A 23,765-nucleotide genomic window follows, 5' to 3' on the forward strand; every position below is an offset into this window, starting at 1 on the left:
GGGCACAGAAACAATCTGATGCAAGAGCGAAACGAGGTGTCTGGCACCCAACTGGCTGGGTGGTTCCTCTTATACCCACTGACTATTTGCTGCTGCATCTTGCTGTTACAGCCAGGGATCAGATTCCAGATCTGGTACACACAGGCTGTGCTGGCTGTAAGGATTTCACTGGATCTTCTGGACAGTAGCCAAATATAAATGCATATGAAATAAACAGCCAAGATGAGAGGAACAAAGGAGAACAGGGCAATAAGGGGCACTGTGTGGACACACAGATCAGTATGAGCAGCTCCGGGAGTGCTTCCAGATAAGCAGCCCTGGAAAGGAGTGGGATCAGCAGGAGACTTCTCTTCATAGGGAGCATCCATACACCAGGGATGGATAGTGTGAGGGAACAGAACTGCTGCTTAAGCACATGAAAACTGAGTGTAAGGCCTTTGAAGAGTAACAGCAGCCTCTCAGAGGATACTAGGGCAGTGTTTCCAGAGAGACTCCCTTACGTGGTAATTGGAGCCAGAGCACGAGGCCAGTAGCACCATGCCAGAAGCACTGCAGTTCCCAACTGCCCTCAGAGGAAAAGATGACTGGATCTGAAATCTCCAGATTATTTACAAAACATACATGCCTTCAATTGCCACTGTAAATGTGCAATTCCTGATAACTGACAGTTTTAAGGAGCTAGAGGGGATTGCTCTGCTGCACATCCAGGGACCCTGTGCAATTCTATCTGACTGCTCTGATGTCTTCCCTGGCTTTTACACACTGAGCACTGAGCACGGTGTGGGAGGGTTTGCCGTGACTGATAATGGATGGTTTGACAAAAGGCCAAATGTTAGCTGTGTGCTGACTCCAGTTGTGGTCAGGAAGGTATTAGGACTTTTCCAGTCCCACACGCACTGCAGTCACAGATAGCATGTAGCAGCAATTACGCTGCAGAACATGAAAGCTATTAACTGAGAGGGGGAAAAGGGCCAGGAAGAAGAGGGATGATGATTCTTGGATTCAGGCAGTCATCCCTAGAATACTGCTTCCAAGAGAAACCCATTCAGGGAGAAGCTGAAGGGGCTAACGAGTTTCAGTGCATTGAGGGGAAAAAGGATCATAACCCCAAATCCTGAGGGAGATTTTTGATTGCTAGGGGAGGTGCTCTCTGGTTTGTCTGGCTTTTCCCTGGATGTTCCATATCCTAGAAATGCAAAGTGGTTCAAAGTTCAACCCAGAGAGATTGTTTGAATTTGTATCTCCCTGTATTTCTGTGCTGGTCACTGGAGCTGGCTGGAACAACCAAAGACAATTTGCCCTGACTTCTGTGTGCTCCAGTATCTGTCCATTACAGCTCCATTTCTCTCATCTGTTCTCTAATGAAGGCTGAAATCTGGGGAGGCACAGAGCATCCTTGGTTCCCTCTGATTTCACTGCTGGCATTCACTGCACCCCCATCTCAGTTACGTTCCCCTGTTTTCAGATCCTTGAGGAAAGACCATGTTTTCTGTTACTTGCTTGTCAAGAACCTTTAGCATCACAAACACCATGAACAGAAATCACCCTACATGCTGCCCACCTTCCCTCAAATGCCAAGGTTTTGGCTCTGAATCATGTGTCTCATGAGTAGCACAGTGATGTAATTAGACACTGTGTCTATGAAGTCCATAGAGCAGAGCTGGGCATTGATTTTACCATGCAAATCCTATGCAGACAAAAGCACTACTAGCCAGGTGGACATACAAGCAGAGCATAACCAGTGGGCCACACAAACAACCTGCAATGGAATGGAAGGGTCTTTCAAGATATTATCCAAACCTTTCCAAAATTAGAAGCAGCAGAGCCTCAAGGCTTTAGACCATGCCACAAAGCAAAGGGGAGGGAATGAGGCTTATCACCTGCTACTTTCTCATGTTATGCAGCACACAATCCTTTATGCTGTTCTGGGAATCCTCTCCCAAATGAGGGCTAGAGGGGGTTCATATTTCTGAGGGTGGGTACTGTGATGCCAGGTATGCAGGTATCTGTCATTTCCTCATTATAAATTGCACAAAAAGGTTCAAAAAGATCTAAGCAGAGTACCCTCTTCCTCCTTTTGTTTGCTCCTGCCCTAATTATCTTTGTTTCGTAATTGTCCTCACTGACAGAGTAAAAAAAAGGTTGGTAACTACCAATCCCACATTGAGCCATAAAGAAGCCAGGAGGGAGAAGATTTCCATCCAGCTGCGAAGGCATCCTCAAATCTTTGTAGTGATACCAGAATATTGTTTTGTATGGATATTATTTGTCCTTTTCAAACAAACAAAGAAACAAACAAACATACAAACAGCTTTCCACTTGCTTGTCATATTACCGTGCCTCCTTCTCCTGAAAACACAGATGTTTTTACCTCACCAGTACACGGAAAAGGGGAAACAAGACATAAGCATGTATAATAAAATCAGAAACAGTCAGATTTTTCAAGACCAAGCTGTAGGCCATATTTCCTCTTGCTGTGACTATGGAAATTTGGGCTTGATAGTTCCATGCACAGAGTGCCAATTATTCCAAGTACCTAAGATAAAGGCTGCAACTTTATTGAGGTTTTTCTTTTCTACAGCTCTTCAAAAAGGTCAAGATTATTCTGTATTACATTCCCTGCCAAAAAGCAGTGTAATTAAAATAGATGGACAGATTTTAATTTGTAGCAGGCTTCTATTCACAATGGATGTCTGTTTAGGGTACTTGTTTAAAATCTGGTAATGTTAAATTTGTAACAACAACAACAAAAAAATAATGGAGTTCTGTGTTTTCATATAATTAATTTATAGCAAATGTTTAAATAGAGATTCTGTTCATAGCATATCCAACTACAGTGTATATATCAAAACCAGAGACCAAATTTTCACATTATGGCCTTAAAAGCAAATACCAAGGATGTGGCTGTATGGGAACACTGAAAATACTTCATTAGAGGAAATGCTGTAGAAAGAAAAGTGGCATTGGTTTCCTGTAGGTTTGATGGTGGCATGTCAAATTGCCACATGGGAGAAGTTGGGTTGGGAGTAGGTATCATCCCTTCCAGGCTGCAATTTGGAAACACCAATGGCATTGGGGTGGAGGTACAGACAAGGCAAATTTGACCCTACTGAAGCCCCTAGCAAAACTCTCATCTACTTTTGAGCATGCTGGAAGAGCCCACACAGCGAAGCTGTATTTACACTTCAATTCAGGGGCTGTGGCTGCACAAGCAGTGACTCCTCCTGGCACTGCCCTGGCAGTTTTCTGTGCACACGTGCATGTCCCTGAAGGCTGAACCTGCAAACCAGCAGTGAGGTTAAATCAGCAACCAAACAACTTCCAAAAAGGAAGTGGAAGCCAAAAATACTCTTCCAAATGTAGCACCCAAGATGCTACTAGGAAACAGTTCCAAGAGAGCAGCACTCGAGTAGAGTAAAGTACATCAACTGATAAAACTTGGAGCGATACCTTATATCCGAGTGCGTCAGGTTCAGCTGACCGACATGGAGCAGCCGCTCGCAGGACAGTGGGTGGTCTCGCATGAGTGAGTTTCCTGTGTGGATGAACAGACCTTGTCTGCAGACAGGTACTGAACTACTTGTCATCTCCATGTCCTTCTTCTCAGAGATCAAATTACAATGATTGTAGCCACCGTTTACTGTCAAAAGAATAAGTAAAAAATAAAAAGATAAGCCTTTGACTAAGAACTCTCTATGCTGACTATTACTAGTGACTACTACTTCGTATACTCATTTTGGATCTCCTTCCAAAATTCTTGCAAATGACAAGTCAGTGGAAATGACAGGTTTCACAAGGAAGCAAAAATCAATTGCAAAGGAATTTGGATCTGTGAACTATGTTGTTTATTTCTCATTTTAAGTTTTGTGGCTATTTTGCACTTCATGATCTACCTCAAACAAGGTGACTCCCTTCCCTTCTGTGTATTTTTATGGTAGAGTCTTGCCCGTGTTAGATTTTGGAGAAGGATGTTTCAGAGTCCCTTTATTTTCAGGACAAGGCATGCTCTCAAAACAGTGACGTAAGTCAAGTTTTTATTTGCAGACAATTATCTCTGTGACTATGACTTTAGATGGGCATGTTTCTACTTTACTGACAGGTCAACAGTGTGAAAAAGTTTAAGTGATTTTGTTTCAATTTATACATTTAACTGTATTTCCAACTAAGCTATTATTATAAATGCTAATGCCAATACTCATATATTCTGCTCTGGTAAATAGTACATTTTACCAGACTTGAAAATAAACAGGCTAGAACTATAGCAATATTTTTCAGAAATACATGTATCTCAAACAAGAAGCTATAGTCTAGCTAAAGAGAGAGGACAAAGGGGGAATTGGGAATTTAGACTGTATTGGTTAAACACTGTCAATTCCCCTGAATTTAAAGCATGTTAGTTGTGTTCTTTACCTCTAGTGAACTAGCCAAATACTCATAGATAAGTATGCAAAAAAGTATCTGTAAGAAATTTAGCCTTCAGAGGTAAGCTAAAAGAGTCACAACAGGCATTTAACATCATTTTCCCTACTGTAGATGAATCATGTTTTTAAAATAACAGAGCTCCCTCAAATCTGTTTTTTCCATCAGACAAAACGTAACGGTGTCAGATACTAAGGCAAGAATAGCTCTGCAGTTTTCATACAGAGCCAATGCTGATGGTGAGCAAAACTGCAGTGTAGTGAGTCTATTCTCTATGATGGCACTGAGTGTCACATACTGAAGAAGAAAACAAATTCTGCAGTCAAAATGGCAGAAAACATAAAGCCTGTGCTCAGTTTCACACAAACTGATGAGTCTCACAAGCATCATAGTTTGTCCTTTACTAAGGCGTTACAAGGCACAATTCCCCTCACCACAGTTTTGTTGTCTCTGCATTTTACCCAGACAATGTCATTCAGCCATCCCAAAATGGGAGTGTAAGATGGGCTCATGCAACTCCAGGACATGCTTTCCTCTTCTCATCTGACTTTTAGAGAATTGCACAAGTGTGAAATGAAATCCCTCCGAGCAGCCACAGGACTTACAAACAACCTCACCACAAATAACCTGCTTTATACTGCTCTCAGGTCTGGTCCTTCTACTGAAACCCACACTGGACCTGCCACTGCCAGCACAGCTTCTACCATTTCAACACTGTAATTTGTGGTATTATGCAGAGCAGGCATATATCAGTATGGAATCACAGAATGGGTTGGGTTGGAAAGGATCTTAAAGATCACCCAGTCCAAATCCCCCTGACATGGGCAGAGACACCTTCCACTAGACCAGGCTGCTTCAAGCCCTATCCAACCTGGCCTGAACACTTCCAGGGATGGGGCAGCCACAGCTTCTTTGGGCAACCTGAGATAGTGCCGCACCACTCATGAAAAATTTTTTCCTTATATCCAAACCACATTTCCTCTTATGGACACCTGGTAATGCTTGTGGACTTAGCAGTGCAAGGTCAGTGGCTGGACTTGATGATGGTAAGGTCTTTTCCGACCTATATGACTCTAAGATTCTAACCCTGTTCCAAACGAAAGGCAAGTGGAAGAGCCTGAGCAGTTGTGGTTCTCTATAATTACAGTCAATGAATGCTGTGAAAATGATGAGAATCATGTTATAGGGTTTGGTCAGTATAAATGAGAAGAAAGAGGTGACTGGGGAAGGCAAAAAAGGTCTTTGGTAACTGGAGAATTTGTGAAAGGAATCACAGCACAAAAGTCCATTCTCCTCCACTGGCTAAGCTCCACAGCCTCCCCATCATGCTCCACGGTGCCATTGTAGTGGGAAGACCATGGCAGATGAAGACGTAGCCCAGGCAAGTATCCAGACCCATAGAAAACAGAGGGTACATGTGACACCCAAATTACAAGTAGCATGAGGCATTATTGTGACACTTCCAGAAGACAGTTCCCCCTTTCCAGTGAAAGGTTTTTCGTGCTTGGCTGATACATTACATTTCTTGACCATTTATTTATTTGATGTCTACTTTTTCAGAATCCAGAATCTTTAAAATGGGAAAACTAATATTGGGTTTTTCCTACCTAGCTCACTCACAACACCAAGGCATGTGATAAGTCCCAGGAAGTGTAGGCCAGCATTATTTTACACAAACATTTATAAAACAGCTATGTAAGATTTTTAGGAATGACACATGAGAGTTTAAACAGCAACAAATTTGCATTTAAAATATACTAAATGGGTCATTAGCCTTCTTCATGGTAATACATATACAGGTTCTAGTTATTTCAGATTTATATTCAGAGACCTGAACTCACTAACACTCTGTGACTGTTCCAAGTGACTGAAGAGAGGAAGAAGCTGTGCTGGACTGCAGCATCTTCTGGTCTGGCAGGGCAGTCAGTTGTATTCAGCAGGTTTGGACCTTTCAGACCACTTCGGAAGCCTTTCAGCTTTCAGTGGGTCTTTCTGATGATTAGCTCTGCCTTGCTTGTAATCATGACATAAATTATCACTATATCCTCTGGATAGTGAACAGTACACTGTTCTATTGGACTTTATTCCATTCCTATTCTGGATTCACCCATCATAATTTAATTCACATTAGGAATAATATCTACCTTAGCAAGACTGCGTAATGAGACTTGTGGTTGTTAATTTGGGCAGAAGAATCACATTTAAAGGGTATCTAAATACATGGTTGAACACTGGTGAATAAGGTTTTTAAGGCCACACCACCAAGAGAAGATGGTCAATCAATCATACTCAGAATATCCAATTCACAGTTCCTCTCTTTCCATCAGCAATGTTACCTGGTATATAGTCCAAATGTATCTTCCCTCCAAAATACTGTAGATCCTTTTTAAATGTTTCAGGTTTATACAGGACTCATAATAAAACACTTTGTTTCATTCCCCAAATGATACAAGTCTGAAATTCATTAGGGATTTCTAAATATGTACTTTACCAATTTTATCATATTATCAAAACACAGAAACTTGAAGCTTCCACCAAAGCTCAGCAATACCAACTGCAGCACACACTGATACCCATTTGTGTGAAGATGGAGATTTCCTAGAATAACAAGAACACTATCCCTGTGCTGTCAAAAATAATTACCTTCTCTTGTAGCTGTCAAGCCAGAAAATACCTTTTTACCCTGCAAAGGAACACAACACTTAGGCTAAATCCGTGAAATTCTGTGTTTCAGCCAATCCACCACACATTTGCCTTCACAAAGTACCTTAATTCATTAACTCATTAATAAGAGCTAATTATTTCTTGCACAACAGTGCCCTGAGTGAAGTAACACTTGCACCAAAGCCTCTGCCATGTGCCCACCACATGGGAGCTGGAGCAATGACAAACAAGGAACAACACCAGCAGCTCACGGTTTTTCCCTCTCACAGCAACTAAAAAAGACCTTAGAGATTATCTCTCAACACAGACAACCCAAGTCTATATTCAACTGTTCAAGCAGATGTGAAAGTGAACTCATAGCCTCCAACAAAAATGGGGGAAGGTCTGCTTTACACCCCTGTAACTGAGAACAGAATGTGGCCCTTTGACAACTGGCTGTTCTATACAACTGGCTGGCACACACAAGATTTAAGCACTTTCCATGTCTGGAACTAGATCTCTTCTTTCACTGGTATCAAGGGGCCTTTAACCTACATACAGTAACTTACCAATAACAGATGAAAAGAACACATACTCCCTTGCCTTAGACCAGGGGGTTCACCCTGCTTGCACTACACTGTAGCCATTTCATAAATCCATATAAAAACTAATCCTAATTTACAGAGAGTAAATCTAATAAAAGCAGAATGGTTTCCAGAAGGATCTCATGGAAGTGGAATCCATCAAGGTAACTTTTGTCTTTCTCTTTGTCCTGCAGTTTTGATTTATACCTTTACGTTTAAACACTCGTGAAGAGAATGGAAGAAGTCAATACAGTAGTGTGCAAAGGCTGTAATCAGGCAATTCCTTCCATATGAGTAATCAAGCTAGTTCAATTTTGGATATTTTGCTTCTTTCATTCTGGGGTAACTGACTTTGGGGGAGTTTTTTCTTGCTTTATGCCAGATTAAATCATGTGAGACTTGGCTCCATTGACCATGATGGGGCTACAGACCTCAGCAAGGACAGCTCACACTGCTGGGGATCTGCAGGGTCAGCCCTGCATTTCTTGCTAGGAGTAAATTCTCCTAGAACAAACCAGAACATTTCCTCACACAAAGGGAAACCTGTTTGTGCAACAGTGAGATCAACATTTAAAACACCTCTACTAAACGGCAACAGCTCTCTTTCTTCCCTGAGGAACACCTTGTTTACCACTCAGGAAGATTTCATTCTTACTGATAAAATTAGCTATTAAGGCTAAGATAACAGCAAGAACTTACCAAAAGGGTCACTACTCAACAATAAAAACATGCTGCAGTGCCTCAGCGTTTACCTAATTAAGACCAATGAACAAATAACTGAAAGATGTCTAATTGAAATGACTCACATTTGAAATGGAGATAGATTTGAAATATTTGCCTAACATACTTAGATATCCCCAGAGCATTGTGGGTTTTGCGGCGAAGACCAAACTAGGTCATTTGCCTTTTTTTTTCTCTTACTGTTCATTCTCTTTAATTACTTCTTGTTTAAAAAAAAAATTGCCATTCTTGGTTTTGTTTGGATGTGATGTCCAAAATGTACCACGACAACAGTGAGAAATGGAACGCTGTTACTGGCAGCTGGACGAGTCACGTGAGAAGAGTGAAAGACCAAACAGTACCAGATTTACTCGAACAAGTGAAAATCATCCACACTGGAACAGGCCATCAGATCCCTCCACTGAGAGGAGATTATTAACTCAAAAGGTGCCAACACAGCACAGCCATGCACCGTAGGGAAGGTGCTGTATCCACCCTCAGCATCCCATTCCACAGCTGAGTAATCTCCATCACAGTATGGCTGGAGTGACTGCCACAACTCCTGCAGAGTCAGTAACTTAAGAGCATGCAGGGGGATGCACAGCACTCTGCTGCATGCTTGAAGGCTCTAATGAATGAACTCAATGCTTCAAAACACAGAATCTTCAAAATGATTCATGACTACAAAGCATTTTTGACATTTTCAACAATAATAACAAAATCAACACTTTCCAGAAGTTTTTTATGCCTGTCATGCCATTCTCTATGGTGAATGGGAGGTATTGTCTTCATCCTACAACACCAAGCCTGAGGGACAGAAAAGCAACATAAAGGCTAGAAAATAGATACTGGAGTTGTTCTTACACCCCCTACAAGGCAGGGTCAACTGTGTGACTGTGGAGACAGATTTTTCTGTGCCTTGGGAAGAAACATGGGTTCTCCTCTGTTTCAGTGAACAACTATTAGCAGGGATATGAGTTTGGATCTACATTTTTCTATTCTGCATAAGGCTTAAGAGAAGGAAAAACACTTTAGAAGTAGTCTGAGGTGATTATCCATAGATGCCATTACAGCCTTGGCAGACTTGACCCAAGTGTCACACTGGTATTTTCAGTCAGATCTTCAAGCTCATAACAAGACATCCTAAACACAGACTTCCAGATCTTGGCCCAAAGGAGGGGTTGTTAAGATTTTTTCTTGACCTCTTGCAGTAATTTGCACCATGTGGTACACAACAAATCTCTAGACATTTGGGCTTCTCACTGCTTCAAAGAAGAAAGTTCTGCACTCTTAACAGACCTTTGCAACAGTTTATAACTCGGTAGAAGTGACTTCCAGTAACATTTGAAGATGAAAATTACCTTTTTTAAACCACACTATGTGGTTCCAGATTGTCCAACCATGATTCTTTATGTAAGTAAATGTATACTCTCACAAAGCTTTACCTTTTTATTACAAGCTAAGTTTTACCCTGTGAAGTTTTGGAAGTTCTCTCTCTGTTCTGATTTCATCTCTGTGTGATATTAAGCCCATTGGGCTGCCCATGGGGACAAACACAGTAACTTTCAAAATGACCAGTATGGTCAACAGGACCAGGGAGGTGATTCTTCCTCTGTACTCGGTGCTGGTGAGGCCACACCTTGAATGCTGTGCTCAGTTCTGGGCTCCACAGTTCAGGAGGGATATTGAAGTGCTGGAGTAGGTCCAGAGAAGACCAACAAGGCTGGTGAAGGGACTCAAGCACAAGTGCCATGAGAAGAGGCTGAGAGAGCTGGGGTTGTTTAGCCTGGAGAAGAGGAGGCTCAGGGGAGACCTTATCACCCTCTACAACTCCCTGACAGGAGGTTGGAGTCAGGTGGGGGTTGGTCTCTTCTCCCAGGCAACCAGCAGGAGGAGAAGAGGGCACAGACTCAAGTTTTGCCAGGGAAGGTTTAGGTTGGATACTAGGAAGAGATTTTTTTACAGAGAGAGTGATCAGGCATTGGCATGGGCTGCCCAGGGAGGTGGTGGATTCACCATCCCTGGAGGTTTTCAAGATGAGACTGGATGTGGCACTTAGTGCCATGGTCTAGTAACCACCGTAGGATTGGACTTGATGATCTTTGAGGTCTCTTCCAACCCGGCTGATTCTATGATTCTATGACCATTTGCCACACATAGCTCCTTTGGCTTATTTACACTGGCAAAGGGAGGCAGCAATTCCTTCCCCAAAGCATCAACAAGAGATTTCTGAGCCTCTTTTGTTGCTGTTTGCCCTTACCTGGGGACTGAAGTGGTTAACAATAACAGCACTAAATTATCACTGCTGCATTTAAGAATTCGTATGCCAACGATGAACAAAGGAGCTCATACCACACTCCAGGTTCACCCTGGATCTCTGTACCAGTTACAACCTGTTCACATTTTAAGGTCTGTTTCATACAGCTGGTAGAGACATGGCTTCATCTATTTATAGTGCTTGTACACTGTCTTAATGAAAACACAGCAAGAGCCAAAAGATTCTTTACTGTAGAGCACACTATACTACATAGTGAGAGTCAAGTGAAGACCTAAATTGTCCTACATTTGTGTATCAAAACAGAGGTGGCAGATCCTTTGCCTATCTGCAAATAGATACAGATTATATGAATCAATAAAAGATTAGGATTAAAACAAACAATACTGAATAAGATCAGAAGAAAAAGAAGGATCTGTTTCCTCCCATTTTTATGAATCATGCTATAAAATCCTACAATAGAAATACTTATTTCTTTACTTTCATTTGATGCACGAGTGAAGACAGAAGGGCTAGGAAAACTCTTGTAAACTAGAACGACCCAGATAGTGAAATAATTTGTCAAGTATCAGTCTTAAAAATTTGTGAAAGATAAATACAACTCATGTGTGTCTTCCTAGTAAATTCTAGACCCTGAGTGTTGGCTAAATACATATTTGTTATTTCATGTTTAATTTATTTTTAAAACTAATAATTTGGATTGCATAAGATTTCTGTTCTGGGGAATTTATTTTTGCAGACTACACGCAGTATTTTGAAAGAGTGAATGTGTAAGGTTGGCACTACTGTATACAGAAGTGTGGTTAATTTTGTATCGGTCCAACTCAATACAATCTGAAAATATTTCAGTAGAGGTCTATAACCTTTTCACTTTTGAGCATGTGGATAGATTTCAGCTCCCGCATTTGATTTTTTCATGATGTTTTAAAGGTTATCTTGGAGGGCAACAGGCAGCAAAGAACACATAACACACTACATCTTCCACTGCTAAAACAACTTGCAATGTTATGTAGTTTAGATTTCCAGCTGAGACCTGCACAACACTTTTTGAACTTGGCAAGTATGGCCAAGACTCAGGAAAACACATGCCATGAGCTTTGATTCCAGCGACTTCACAGCCTCAGTTATGATATGAGTTAGACTCTAGATGTGTAAGAATAGAACCATTTTAGGCAATAGTGAAGAGATTGTCAGAGAAATACACTGTCTACTATCACAGGGAGCCTTTCACTACAGGCAGGTTTGAAACTCAACATTCTTGGCTTCTATTTTGATCTCAGACCTCTAAATTATGACTCAAATAGAGCTGAGAGCAGACTGAAAATGACCATTGCCCTCTTCTGTGGCAATCAGGACAAAACCTTTTGCAACCTGATGAAACACAGATCTTGTCATTACATTCATTGTTACAGAACCTCTTCAGCCTGGAAGCACCTTTTGCCTGTTGCCAGGCAATCTGAAAAATATTGTTCTCAGCACATCTGGCCTTTTTTGTGGTCAGTTATCCTTCCTCACTGCTTGGATTTTACTAACAGCAGGAAAAGACATTAAAATAAATGTTTTAGGAAAATATTAAGCTCAACAAACATTATTTTAATTAAAAGGAAATCCTAAAACCTTCCTAATGGGCACTTGGAGAATATAAGCTCAATGTAATGAAACTTGATGTGTTTCTTTTTCTTAAGAAGAGCATGTTTAGAATAGGCTTAATTCTCAGTATTTCTGATAGGTAGGATATCTCATTATGTGTTTGCCGTGCCAAACACAGGAGAATAGGAGTGTCTTGCCACCTCTGAGTAAACATGCTCAAAGGTGACACATTGGCCCCATTCCACTTCTCCACTCATCTCCGCTTCCCCTTCGTTTCTGAGCTTGGTTTGAAACCCTCTCTTCCACTGCCATCTTTGGTCCTCTCCACCCTGTGCCTCACCTTCCAGCACACATTCCAGGATGCCATAGATGCAAGACTGCTGCCATGCTGTGCAAAGTTGACTCTACCAAATCCACTGTACCATTCAGAGTCACAACTTTTAACCCTGGCTGAGGCTGGTCACACTGTCTGGGTACCAGACAACTGGATGTTTCAATGTGAGCAACACATGTAATACACAGAAGCTGCTGTCAACCTGTCTGGTTTAAATTCCCTGCTCTCACACATGAGATGGACCAAACTGTGTCCCAGAGACAGCTGAACCAGGATGAATGAATCCACGCTCCCCAGAGCAATGGCATTGTGCATTTGGTGTAAACTATAAGACAACTACACACCGTTTAGGGTACACACTCACCTGCCCTTGGCCCCTTTGGTTTGTCTTTTTCATTGCTCTAAATGGGCACCACAGTGTTTTCCCAGCAGCCTGTCATTAGATGGGGCCTGAAGGTTAAAAGAACTCCAGAGTGACACCTTCAAGACAGAAGTTCACACATTTTGTGATGAGGTACTTGAATTGTTCCTGTTGTAAACATGCCTTCATCATCAATTATATGACTCCATTGAGAATCCAGACCTTTCCATACATACACAGTTTGAGAAAAATCTATTCCTTTTGTTTTTTCCTCTAAGTCATTTAATTCCCTAATAGCCAGAGCATGCCTACCATGAACTGCATGTGGGATATTGCTTTCCCATTTACTTATTAAGCCTTGAACTTTTAAACTCCCAGATCTCCATTCCCCTATATTTTGCTTAGCCTATTTAGTCTCTCTTTTCCATGGAAGTTCTAGCCAGCAGACCATGTAAAGACTCTACAGGGGTATATGCTCTCCCAAACATTTGAAACACAAGGATGTGCAGGGAATGAAAGCTGGGGTTTTGCCATATGGCACCTTGCATATGTCTTGTGTAAACATATATGTCTCTATGTCCCAAGAAGGAATTTTATGTCTGCCTGGCTCAGCAGTACACTATATACATTAAAAAGGGAAAAACCTACCACAACAAAAAATATTTCCATCAAGATGTTGGGCTCAAACTTTTAGGAGCCTGGAAGTGTCACCAAGTCTGTTACAGCCACAAAAGTGCTGCTACAAAGACAGAACCACTGTAGGTCACACACAGAAGTAGTAAAGTTTAAACAATGGGGGAAACCAGTAAAACTAAAGAGCATTTTAATCTTTTCAATGCAAGCTGAACAAAGGACAAGGTCTGGTGGGATGTGGATGCACATCTAATCTTATGGGCCTAATTCTGATGCTTACATTTGGAAATCAGTCTGGTCATAGGCAAAGGAGACAGAAAATGACTCATAACAGGATTCAAAATGCACTGGGAGTCTAGAAAGAACTTTCCATGTTGCTGTGTGATATGAATGCTCCAACATGTAAAGGGAATACAATGCAGGGGATCTAGTAAACCTGCACTGCACATCAGCTCCAGCTGATGTCCTCCACTTGCTGGTCCTCCAAGAAGGTGCAAATTAAGAGAGGCTTCATGAGTCTCTCCTCTCCACTGACATCTGTGCCTCAAGCTCACTTGTTGCAAGAGCTTCTTCCACACATTTTTTTTCTGGTTCTTTGTGTGTCAGAGGGATGAAAAGCTACAGTGAAAAGGTATGTGGTTGCTGAAGGCTACACATTCTCCTAATGCCATTGCATTGGTTCCTCCATTCTCTTGCTAAATAGGAGACATCTTCACACACTCAACTTCCATCTAGACTCACTGCAGATCTCTCACACTCACCAAGTAACTTTCGTCTCTTATCAACCTCTTTGTGCTCTTGATAAAATATTTTTTAAAAATGACAACTCAAATTGCTGCCACAAAGAGGCAACCATTTCACCTGCACAGTCACCTTGGTCATTTAACACTCAATACCTAATGCAGTAATGGCTTCTTTGCAGCTTAGAATTAACACTGCCAGAAACAAAATTCAAGACAAACAAACAGTTTCCCCAACATATGCTGAAAAGAGCAACAGCCTACCCCTGCTACTTTTCATTTGCTGTTTTCATTGTTTGACATTTCTTTCTGCCAGGATTTTGGCGTTATTTCAAGGCTTGATTTGAAATATATTTAACATCAAGTGATTTGCAATGTCGTTTTCTATTTTACCAGAACTATGCTTGGGACTAATTCTACTCAAATTGAATTTACCCTCCTGCACTCAGTGCCAGTGAAAAGGCCTCTTGCAAGCTCTCCAGCACAGAACACACTTCTCCCCAGCTTTACCCAAGTCTGAGCGCAGCAGTTATCTGTAAGTGCAGTGTTAGGGCTGTAGGTACATGCAGTGCACATTAAATATACAACTTAATGTGTCATCAGTAAGAACAGTCTACTGAAGCACAGCATGAAACATATGAGTTATTGGTGCAATAAATATCTATATACCATGCAATGCAGTAAGAAGAAAAACTCTTCACTATGACTTAAATATAACTAGTTCAGGTGTTTGTCCAAATTGGGGCAGCTTCAGACAGCAACTGGAAGGCCTGAACATCTTGACTGTATCCATCTCTTCAGAAGGTCAAATCTGGATAATAGCCAAGGCACCTCCACCACTACCTCTTCTCCTGTGGGGCTTTGTAGCAGACTGTGGGACAGGGTAAGAATGAGGTTATTGTGGAATCTGCTGCGAAGAGGTGAAGGCACAGGGAAGAAGAAAAGCAGAGATAAGATGATGCAGAAAGATTAAACAGTACAAAGGCTGCTACAATAAGGGAACACGTTCTCACTGAATGGTGCTGGCTTACATGAACACTGAATAAACAACAATTAGAAGTTTAGCTTCTGCTAAAGGTTCTCTGTGAATCTTCCAGTAATGACAGTGGGCAGTTGCTATGGATTAGGAGGTATGTGGACCTCTCTACTTTTATTTAACACTGCCTTCTACATCCTTCTGTAAACTGCAGAAGTGCAGGGTCTGCACTTTCCACACAAGTCATGAGAACAAGGTATCCCAGGGATTACATGAAGCTAGACATTTCAGTGAAGATCAGAAGTGTCACTGTAATCATGCCAAGCCCTTTACTCTGATACACATTATGCAATCACAGAAAACAGGACTGAAAGAGTCTTCAGAACACAACTTACTCAACCTTGTGTCCCTACAGCATATTCCAGTCTCAAAAACTTCAGGAGGTGTTTGGCCAATCTGTCCTTTACAGGCTCCAGCAATTCCCCAGCATTTCCAGCAAACTGCTCTGTTGGTTCACTTGACTTAGGAATTTTTTTCTTTATTTCTAACTTAAAAGCCCCCTTAGCACAACTTAGTCTGTTACATATTGTCCTGTCCAAACTGGACATGGAGAAGAGTCTGTTCTCTTGCCTTCCATAGCAACCTTTTATGTCTTTGCAAGCTGTCTCCACTCAGTCTCCTCTTGCCAGTGTTACACAGCTCTCATTATTTAGGTCTTTTACTCATAAATCATGTTTTTCAGAGCTCTGCTCTCTTTCCTCCATCTCTGTTCTGAACTGTGTCCAGCAAACCTTTTTCTGTACCTTTTTTTCTCCACACTTTACACTATCAGACCCTGTTCTTTGCAGGTGGTAGCAGGTACATGCTTCCTTCACTGTGAGCCAGCAAGGAGGCAGCACAATGGCAGTCAGATTCAGCAGTTAAACCTTATCTGGATTATTTTATCTTTTTTTCTTGGCTAAGACAAAGAATAATGAGGTTAATGAGCCTTTGGCATGATCCAATTTTCCTGTTGGTTCTTACTGTTGCATTAAATTGCCCTCTGAAAAATGCCTGGAAATCTCAGTCTAGATAGAACTTAGGGAGTGCATGCAGAGGTAAAGGTTGCCTCCACCAAGGTTCCCTCATGCCAAAATACAACCTAGCAGCATCAAACACTAAACAAAAACTCTCAGGAACATGCACACTGTCCAGACTCCAGTGTTCTGGTAGTCTGAAAACTCCAGTTAGGGCTGACTCTTCGTATCTACAGTGCTTTTTCTGCTGGCCATCCCTGCCATCAAGAATATGTGAAGGGCATGAAATCATTCTAACATGCTGATCCAATCCATCCAGTGAAAGTGAGAGCAATACATTAATCATATGGTCTACAAATCCTGTTCTGTTCTTGTCTGGTTGTCAATCAGGAGTCACTGCCACAGGCAGTGAAGTAACAGCACTGCAAAACTAGAAGGTGCAAGATCAGGGTTAGGAAGTCTAGAACTGAGTATCTGAAGATGCAAACTGAGGGATGAATTCTGACATCTCCATTTTAATAACAGCTTCCAGTGCTCAATTAGAGATGCAAAGAGTGTAAGCAGTAACTCAATGAATATTGTTGACTAACCAAACTGAGAGCCACAGACAGAATGATCTACTCAGACTAGGTTTGAGGGGGTCTCAGATCGAGAAAGTCTAGCTTGTTACAACTCAGAGCAGACATTCCATTCCATTCCTTTCCTTTCCTCTTTCCTATCACCTTGGCACACTGCTAACCTCAATAATGTGCATTTTTATATGAATTTGGTGCTGAGGAAAAAGGGCAGATTAAGAGCTATGAGGTGAAAACATTCCCATAGCACATAAAGTGTAGTCAAAAGGTGACCAAGGCTCCCTAAACGTCAGGACTAAAGAGCCAGAAATATGCCCTACAAGAACTACTTCTGAGTGGGAAATGGAGCCCTACGGTGAAGTGACCAAGTTTGTGAATAGCAGGCATAGCTCAGGAATAGAGTGAAACTTCCAAAGACCACACAGTTTACAGGCTGAGCCCAGAAAGAATGTCAGTGTGCTTGGTGCATTGTATTTCCTCTGGGATATCTACATCGAGTTTAACCACATGCTGTTGGATCTTGAGTGTACCATTTAGCAAGACATCAAATCTCCAAGTGGAATCTTTAAATGATGGAGAATTGCTTCTGTAGCAGTTTGTTCCACGGTTCTCAGCATGAATTTTATATAGCTTGAACTCATTTGACTTCAGGCACTGGGTCTCACACTATGCCCTTGTGTGCTAGATGAAAACACACAACGTACCTGGTACTTTCCCTCTCTACAGATAATTTTACATGAGTAACTGGCTGTCTTCTTCATTTTCCTCACACTGTAGTATGTTCTCCAGACCACGAATCGTTCGTGTGAATCTTCTCTTAAACCCACCCAGTTGTTCCAAGGAACCTTGTTAAATTGTCAGCACTAGAACAGCACAGAACTAGAATCATTAATAACATAAGACAGCAGCATTGTTTTGCTGCTTCTGCCTGATATGTGCCTGATTACAGCTCTATGAATTTTAACTCTCTTTAACAGATCCTTTAATGCTCTGAGAGTCTGGGGGAAGGACTGTTATTCTGGGTTTGTGTGTGTGTGTGTGTGTGACTTTAATACAAGTCTCTGCAAAGAAACAGAATAGAGTCACCAAATTATACTACTGTGCCTCCAAACTTAATGACCCAGAATGAGTTCTGCTGTGGATGGGCCTAACTCAATAGGCACCACTGAAAACAATGGAGTCCCCCAGTGTGTGACCAAAAAAGAAATAACAACTTCTTAAGGAATGTAGCAACTGCAGAAGCTCAGTAACCACTTATGAAACTGAGGGGGGAAAACCAAGCATTTGAATTTTCTGTTTACAGGCAAAAAGAGCTCCAGCAATAGAGTCAGTGAGTGTGAGATTGCTGTTATTTTAATTAAGCCTTTCTTAGGTTTGCCTTGTTTGGTTTAGCACAAGTTCTAGAGGATACATCTAAACCCCATGGCTGGTTTGCAAAAGACAGCAGAGAGGGAGTAACTGAAGCCATTTAAAAAATAAAGGAGCTGGAAGCTGAATATGTGTGTCATCTGAGCCCCATGCTAAGCCATGGCCTTTTACAGCTAAAATGATTGCCCACAGAACAGACTACAGCTCACAAAAATCCCTATTTACCTGGCAGAAATCCATGTGATCCCGAGCACGCTAAGAAATTAGCTGAGATTAAAGGGGGAGGAATGCAACCTCTGGAAGTTCCCAAAATGAGAAAACCAAGGAATTTTTCCTTCTCATTGTCAGCAAGTCAGCAAGAGGGAAAACATGAGCAGCACGGCTCCAAACTCACTCCTTGTGATACGGAAGCAAGTCTCACGAATTTTTTGCACTGTAAAACACTAGCAGGAGTTTTCCAGAAAGCAAAGCAAGGACAGAAGGCACAAGCAACAGCAAAGCTGGGGCACCTCAGAGCATGCTGCAGGGATCTCTGAGCTGGTGTGACTTGAGCTCCCAGGACTGATGCTGCATGGTAACACCCCTGGGGGTTCCATCCCACAGGAAGAAAACCTCTCTCCAGGCTGCATTAGCCTGGGCTAAGCTGTAAAACTGCTCAGAGCATGGTTCAAAGGCGAGCCCAGATGTCAGGCACTGTGCTGTCAGCCACATGTGCTTACTCAGTGGATGTGCTTAGAAAGCTCTAAGATCTACAGCAACACTAGTGCATGTGCTGCAGGGACTAGTCCCACACAAGCAAGAGTGGCTTCCCAAAGCTCCAGTCTACATCGCTGTACGTCAGTGCATTTTCCTCTTCTCAGTCAGTGTGGAGAAGCAAAGTATCTTGTTTCTGTGTAACTGAACCCCAGCCATGTGTATACAGCTAATGACTGGTTACACCACACATAATGAAGAGTCACGTTTTGCTAACTGCATAGAAAATAAACAAGCTAAAAAAGAAAACAATTACTGGCTTTGGTAGGAATCTCTCTTGACCTTCCTTCTGGACTTAGACCCTCGATGCTCTGACTGCTATGCAATATAGTCACCATCAGGCACATGTACCACCTGCTTTGGTTTTGCTTTCCCTTTAATGCCATTGATATTTCTTCACTCTCTTTGCTGCAGAACATCCATCCAGCAGAGGCCAGAGCACTAGATTCACTGTGGTCTGCTCAGGATCATCCACGACCTCCTTCCTCACATCCATCGCACAAGTGCAGCCACATCAAAGGACCTATCCTCAGCTTTTCCTTCTGGGACACAGGTAGTGTTCATCCAAAACAAAGAGACATGGCATGGCAGAGCTGTGAGGGAACCTTGTGCCCTCCTTCCCCTCAACACCAGAGAAGGGACTGTTCTTTGTATATTCGGTGAAAACTGTGCAGTTCTACAGCAGGTCCTGTTATTCACTTCTTAATATTGCAAAAGCTCCAAGGATGATAATGCCATTGCAGTTTATTCTGCAAAGGAATGACCAAAAAATATGATTCCTGCCTCAGAAAGTTCACAGCCTACAAGACTGATGGATACAAGCAGCAGAGCACAAAGGAATCATGAGCCAGTGCCACTCAGCACAGCAGCAGTGGCCTTGGCACAACTGTAGCTAAAAGTTTCTGCCTCTTTTGTCTGCATCATGGGCCAAACACAGCATGTCAAACCTCTTGCCAACACAGGACAGAAGTGCAGTTCTGGGCTCAGGCTGTGGTGGTAAAGACCAGCATGAGAAGAGGCAGTGAGAGACCTGACAGGCACACACACACACCATGTTCTATTCCTGCAACCTGCGCTCAGAGCTAAGGAAGCTCTCACACTTTCACACAGCATCAGTTAGGTTGGAAGGGCCCACAGTGGGTCATCTCCCTGCTCAAGCAAAGCCATCCTGAGCACATGGCTCAGGATTGCATCCAGACAGTTCTTGAACACTTCCAGTGAACACAACCTCTCTGGGCAATCAGTGCTTTCAGTAAAGAAGGAAAACAAGTCCCACCTAAGCATCCTATCATTTGGTGATCTGTCTCTCCCTCTGCTCTCCTATAGTCTAAGGCAGACCCTGCACTCCTGGGAAACAGTACCTAAAATCAGTTGCTTCAGTCACAGTTAGACAGGGACATTTTATAGGGAGGAGTGGAGATAAATGGGGGGGGAAAAAAACAAAAAAGGAGGGACTTAAGCTGACAAGTGGCTGGTGGGGATAATGACCCCAGTCAGAGTCCTTGTGTTCTTACAAAAAAACCCTCAGCAAACCCCAACATCTGGTAGTTCGGCTGTGGGTTTCCGCTGTTTATTTTTCTATTCCAGCGCTCTCATCCCCGTGCACTGCCTGTGCCTGGCTCTGGTAAGCATTCCAAGCTACAGAGCATAATTGAAAGAATAAAAACCCCAGGCTCAGCATCAGGCGCATACAGAAACAAATGAAACTGCTTAAATCCTTCCTTACATTGATGAGAACGAGGCAATAATCCCCCAATGCCACACCAGGCAGGTCTGAGGCAAATGCAAACTAGGAGTGTCAGCCCCAGTAGGCTTCTCCCAGTTGGTGGTTGTACACATCAACACCAGGTTCTATCAACACCAACTGTGCTATCCAGTAGGAACCATGACCAACCTCTGTGGTGCACAGAGAGAAGAGTCACTCCAGTGAGCTGTCCAGAGGACAGAACTTGTTCACATTCTCTTAATTTCAAAAAGTTTAATCCTTTCTCTATTTCTATTCTCCCTCTTCACCTACACATTCATAATCTCAATGACAAATGCAAACTGAACCATTCTGCTTCTACTGACTATTCTCTGCCTACCACCTACTTACAAATTCAGTCTCTGGCATTGCTTAATGGATGATAAATCATCAAAGCAGATCCACACAGCTAAAAAATAGACAGCTGCACCAGCAGTCTGCTCCTTCCTTTCACTGTTACTTTGCATAGTCCCTACCAGGAGGTCTTCATCTCAGACTTGGAACTCTCAGCCCTCACTTCACTTCCAGGCCTTTCTCCAGAATATTCCTAAGTCATTGCCTTTCTGGTCTACCTGCAGTGCCAGCACATCCCTCCAGCTCCCCATTACCCTGTGCTTCTATTGCTAATACATCCTGTCATATGAGCTTTACTCATGTAATATTCCCCTACTGATAATCATCCAGAATAGTGCAGGAAAAAATGAATACACAGGGACAGTCGGGATGAAAAAAGGCAAGATGGGGAAAGGCTGATAAAGGCTCTTCTGATAAAATCAAGCCTATGCAGCTATGATTAAGAAACACAGGCACTACTACAGGGGACCCCCAAGCTGAGTGAAGATTCCTCTCTTGTGAAGATTCCTCTCTTGCACCTCGAGCAGAGCTACACCACTGCTGAAGGTCTCTCTGCCTGGTACTAAGCTCCTCCTTGCTGTACCACCCCTCTGCCTGCAACCACTATTTTCCCATTATTCCAGCTCAGGTTAGAGTGAGGAAAGGAGCAGTGGTCAGTACCTGAGAGAGAGTCTGGATTGAAGCCCAAAGCTGAGGCTCTGCTCCACCCCCAGAGCACCTCGAGCAGAGCTACACCACTGCTGAAGGTCTCTCTGCCTGGTACTAAGCTCCTCCTTGCTGTACCACCCCTCTGCCTGCAACCACTATTTTCCCATTATTCCAGCTCAGGTTAGAGTGAGGAAAGGAGCAGTGGTCAGTACCTGAGAGAGAGTCTGGATTGAAGCCCAAAGCTGAGGCTCTGCTCCACCCCCAGAGATGCAGCTCTCCTCCTGGAGGAGTTGACCTGCACTGTGATGTGTCTGTGCCAGGCCCAAGGGGCTGTTAATGCCCCATGCACAGGAATGCAACCTCTGAAAGTAATTTTTGAGAAAATCTTCTGAGAAATGGCCAATTTTTCAGTTTGGGGAACCATGCTCTGCATCTCATCAGCACTCTGCTGGAGCTGCTAACTGTAATTGGTGATAATCACAGGAGAATGTTATTCAGTGACAATTCATTTTCTGCAATTATTACTCTATTCTTATAAGTTACCTAAATGCTGTGCTTACAGCTACAAGAAGAACATTCCCAATGCCAACTCTCAAATTGTTTTCACTTTGAGAGATGCATAATATTGAAAGCAGATGTACCAACTTGAACCTTTTTTTTCTGCAACATACTGTAAATGTTTTTAAAATGTGACTCTGGTACAATGCATGTCAAACAGTCGAATTCAAGGTAAAAAGTGCTGCCAAAACCAGAAGACAAATGAAGTTTAAAATCAGTTTTGACAGATTAAATGGAGACACTTTGAAGCCATAAATCAGATGGCCAGTCTCAAGGAAGTCAATAATGAATGTATCTTTTCTCTGTTTTTATTCTCCTGAAGATCCACAATAAAACAAGCCAACACCAAAAGCGAATTTGTACCTCGGTGTCTAAAATACTTTACCCAAGTGGCAGTGAAAGTATGAGCAAGTTCATCTCCCAGTATTTGCTTCATCTGAAGACAGATGAAATACCACTATTTGTACATAGGACACACAGCTTCCCAGCGTTCAGAATCACTGTCTAAATCAAACATTTAAGCCTGGTGCATTTTCAGTAATGTGCCATTCCACATTCACAAACCAGAAGATATCTGGATTATGATTTTTACCATCCATTACCAGCAAATCAGTGACTGCTTCAAATTGGGTTTTTTGGTAAAACTATGTTCCAGAAGAGAAAGGACACAGGGAAACAAATTTTGCTTGTAAAACCTTATTCTACCTTCTGTGCAATCTGGTTGGTTATGTTGGGTTAATTTCCTTACATGTAAAATGATGCACGCAAATAAAAATCAAACCAAAACAAAGAAGGCAAAGCAAAATGTTTTCCAAGCTCTGCAATAGAGTGCTTACAGTGTTTATACAAATAGTAAAGTCTGGCTAAAACAATTATCTGACAGCTCTGTGCTGCTTTCAGACACATGACTCCTATTTGCCAGTTATTCCATGGAGGCAGAACTGGGTGCCCAGTCAGAGCCCCAGTGAAATCCCTGGGGCAATGCATGAATACAGAGTTTTTGCTTGCACACATGCCATTGCTAGATTAGATCTTGTGTGCTGTGCACTCCATTCCATGCTCACTCAACATGCTCCCTCTGAAGCCAGAGAAATCTAGATATAAACTGTCCCCGAGGAATTAGTTACTGCAGAATATATAATAAACAAAGGCACAAGAAATTGGTGCACTAAGAAAAAAAAAAAAAAAAAAAAAAAAAAAAAAAAAAAAAAAGAAAAAAAGCGCTTACACCTCCTGGCTTTATTTTTACTTTCAAATTATATTCTCAATCTGCTGGCATGCGTTCTGCTTGGACATCAATGAACTCCCTAAAGAGAGCAAGGTCTAGCCAAAATGGATTCTCCAACATTGGTCACTTTGAAGATTCAGCTGGTGCTGGGACATCTTGTCTATACTGGATATTAGGAAAGATTTCTTCACCCAAAGGTTGCCAGGCACTGGAACACACTGCCCAGGAAAGCACTGGAGTCACTAT

At 42.3% G+C, this 23,765-nt stretch overlaps 1 protein-coding gene across 1 annotated transcript in view; it reads right to left on the reverse strand.

Annotated features, from left to right (window-relative positions):
- Positions 1-3,640, reverse strand: part of GLIS1 (GLIS family zinc finger 1) — a gene marked incomplete at its 5' end in the record, with an annotated part of 107,010 nt that extends 103,370 nt beyond the window's left edge. Inside the window, one exon of the mRNA XM_009075539.1 lies at positions 3,451-3,640. Coding sequence (XP_009073787.1) covers positions 3,451-3,640 — 190 coding nt within the window. The remainder of the gene's footprint in view (positions 1-3,450) is intronic.
- Positions 3,641-23,765: the final 20,125 nt, after the last annotated feature.

The sequence above is a fragment of the Acanthisitta chloris genome, unplaced genomic scaffold (assembly GCF_000695815.1).
Source record: "Acanthisitta chloris isolate BGI_N310 unplaced genomic scaffold, ASM69581v1 scaffold30765, whole genome shotgun sequence".
Classification (NCBI taxonomy): domain Eukaryota; kingdom Metazoa; phylum Chordata; class Aves; order Passeriformes; family Acanthisittidae; genus Acanthisitta; species Acanthisitta chloris.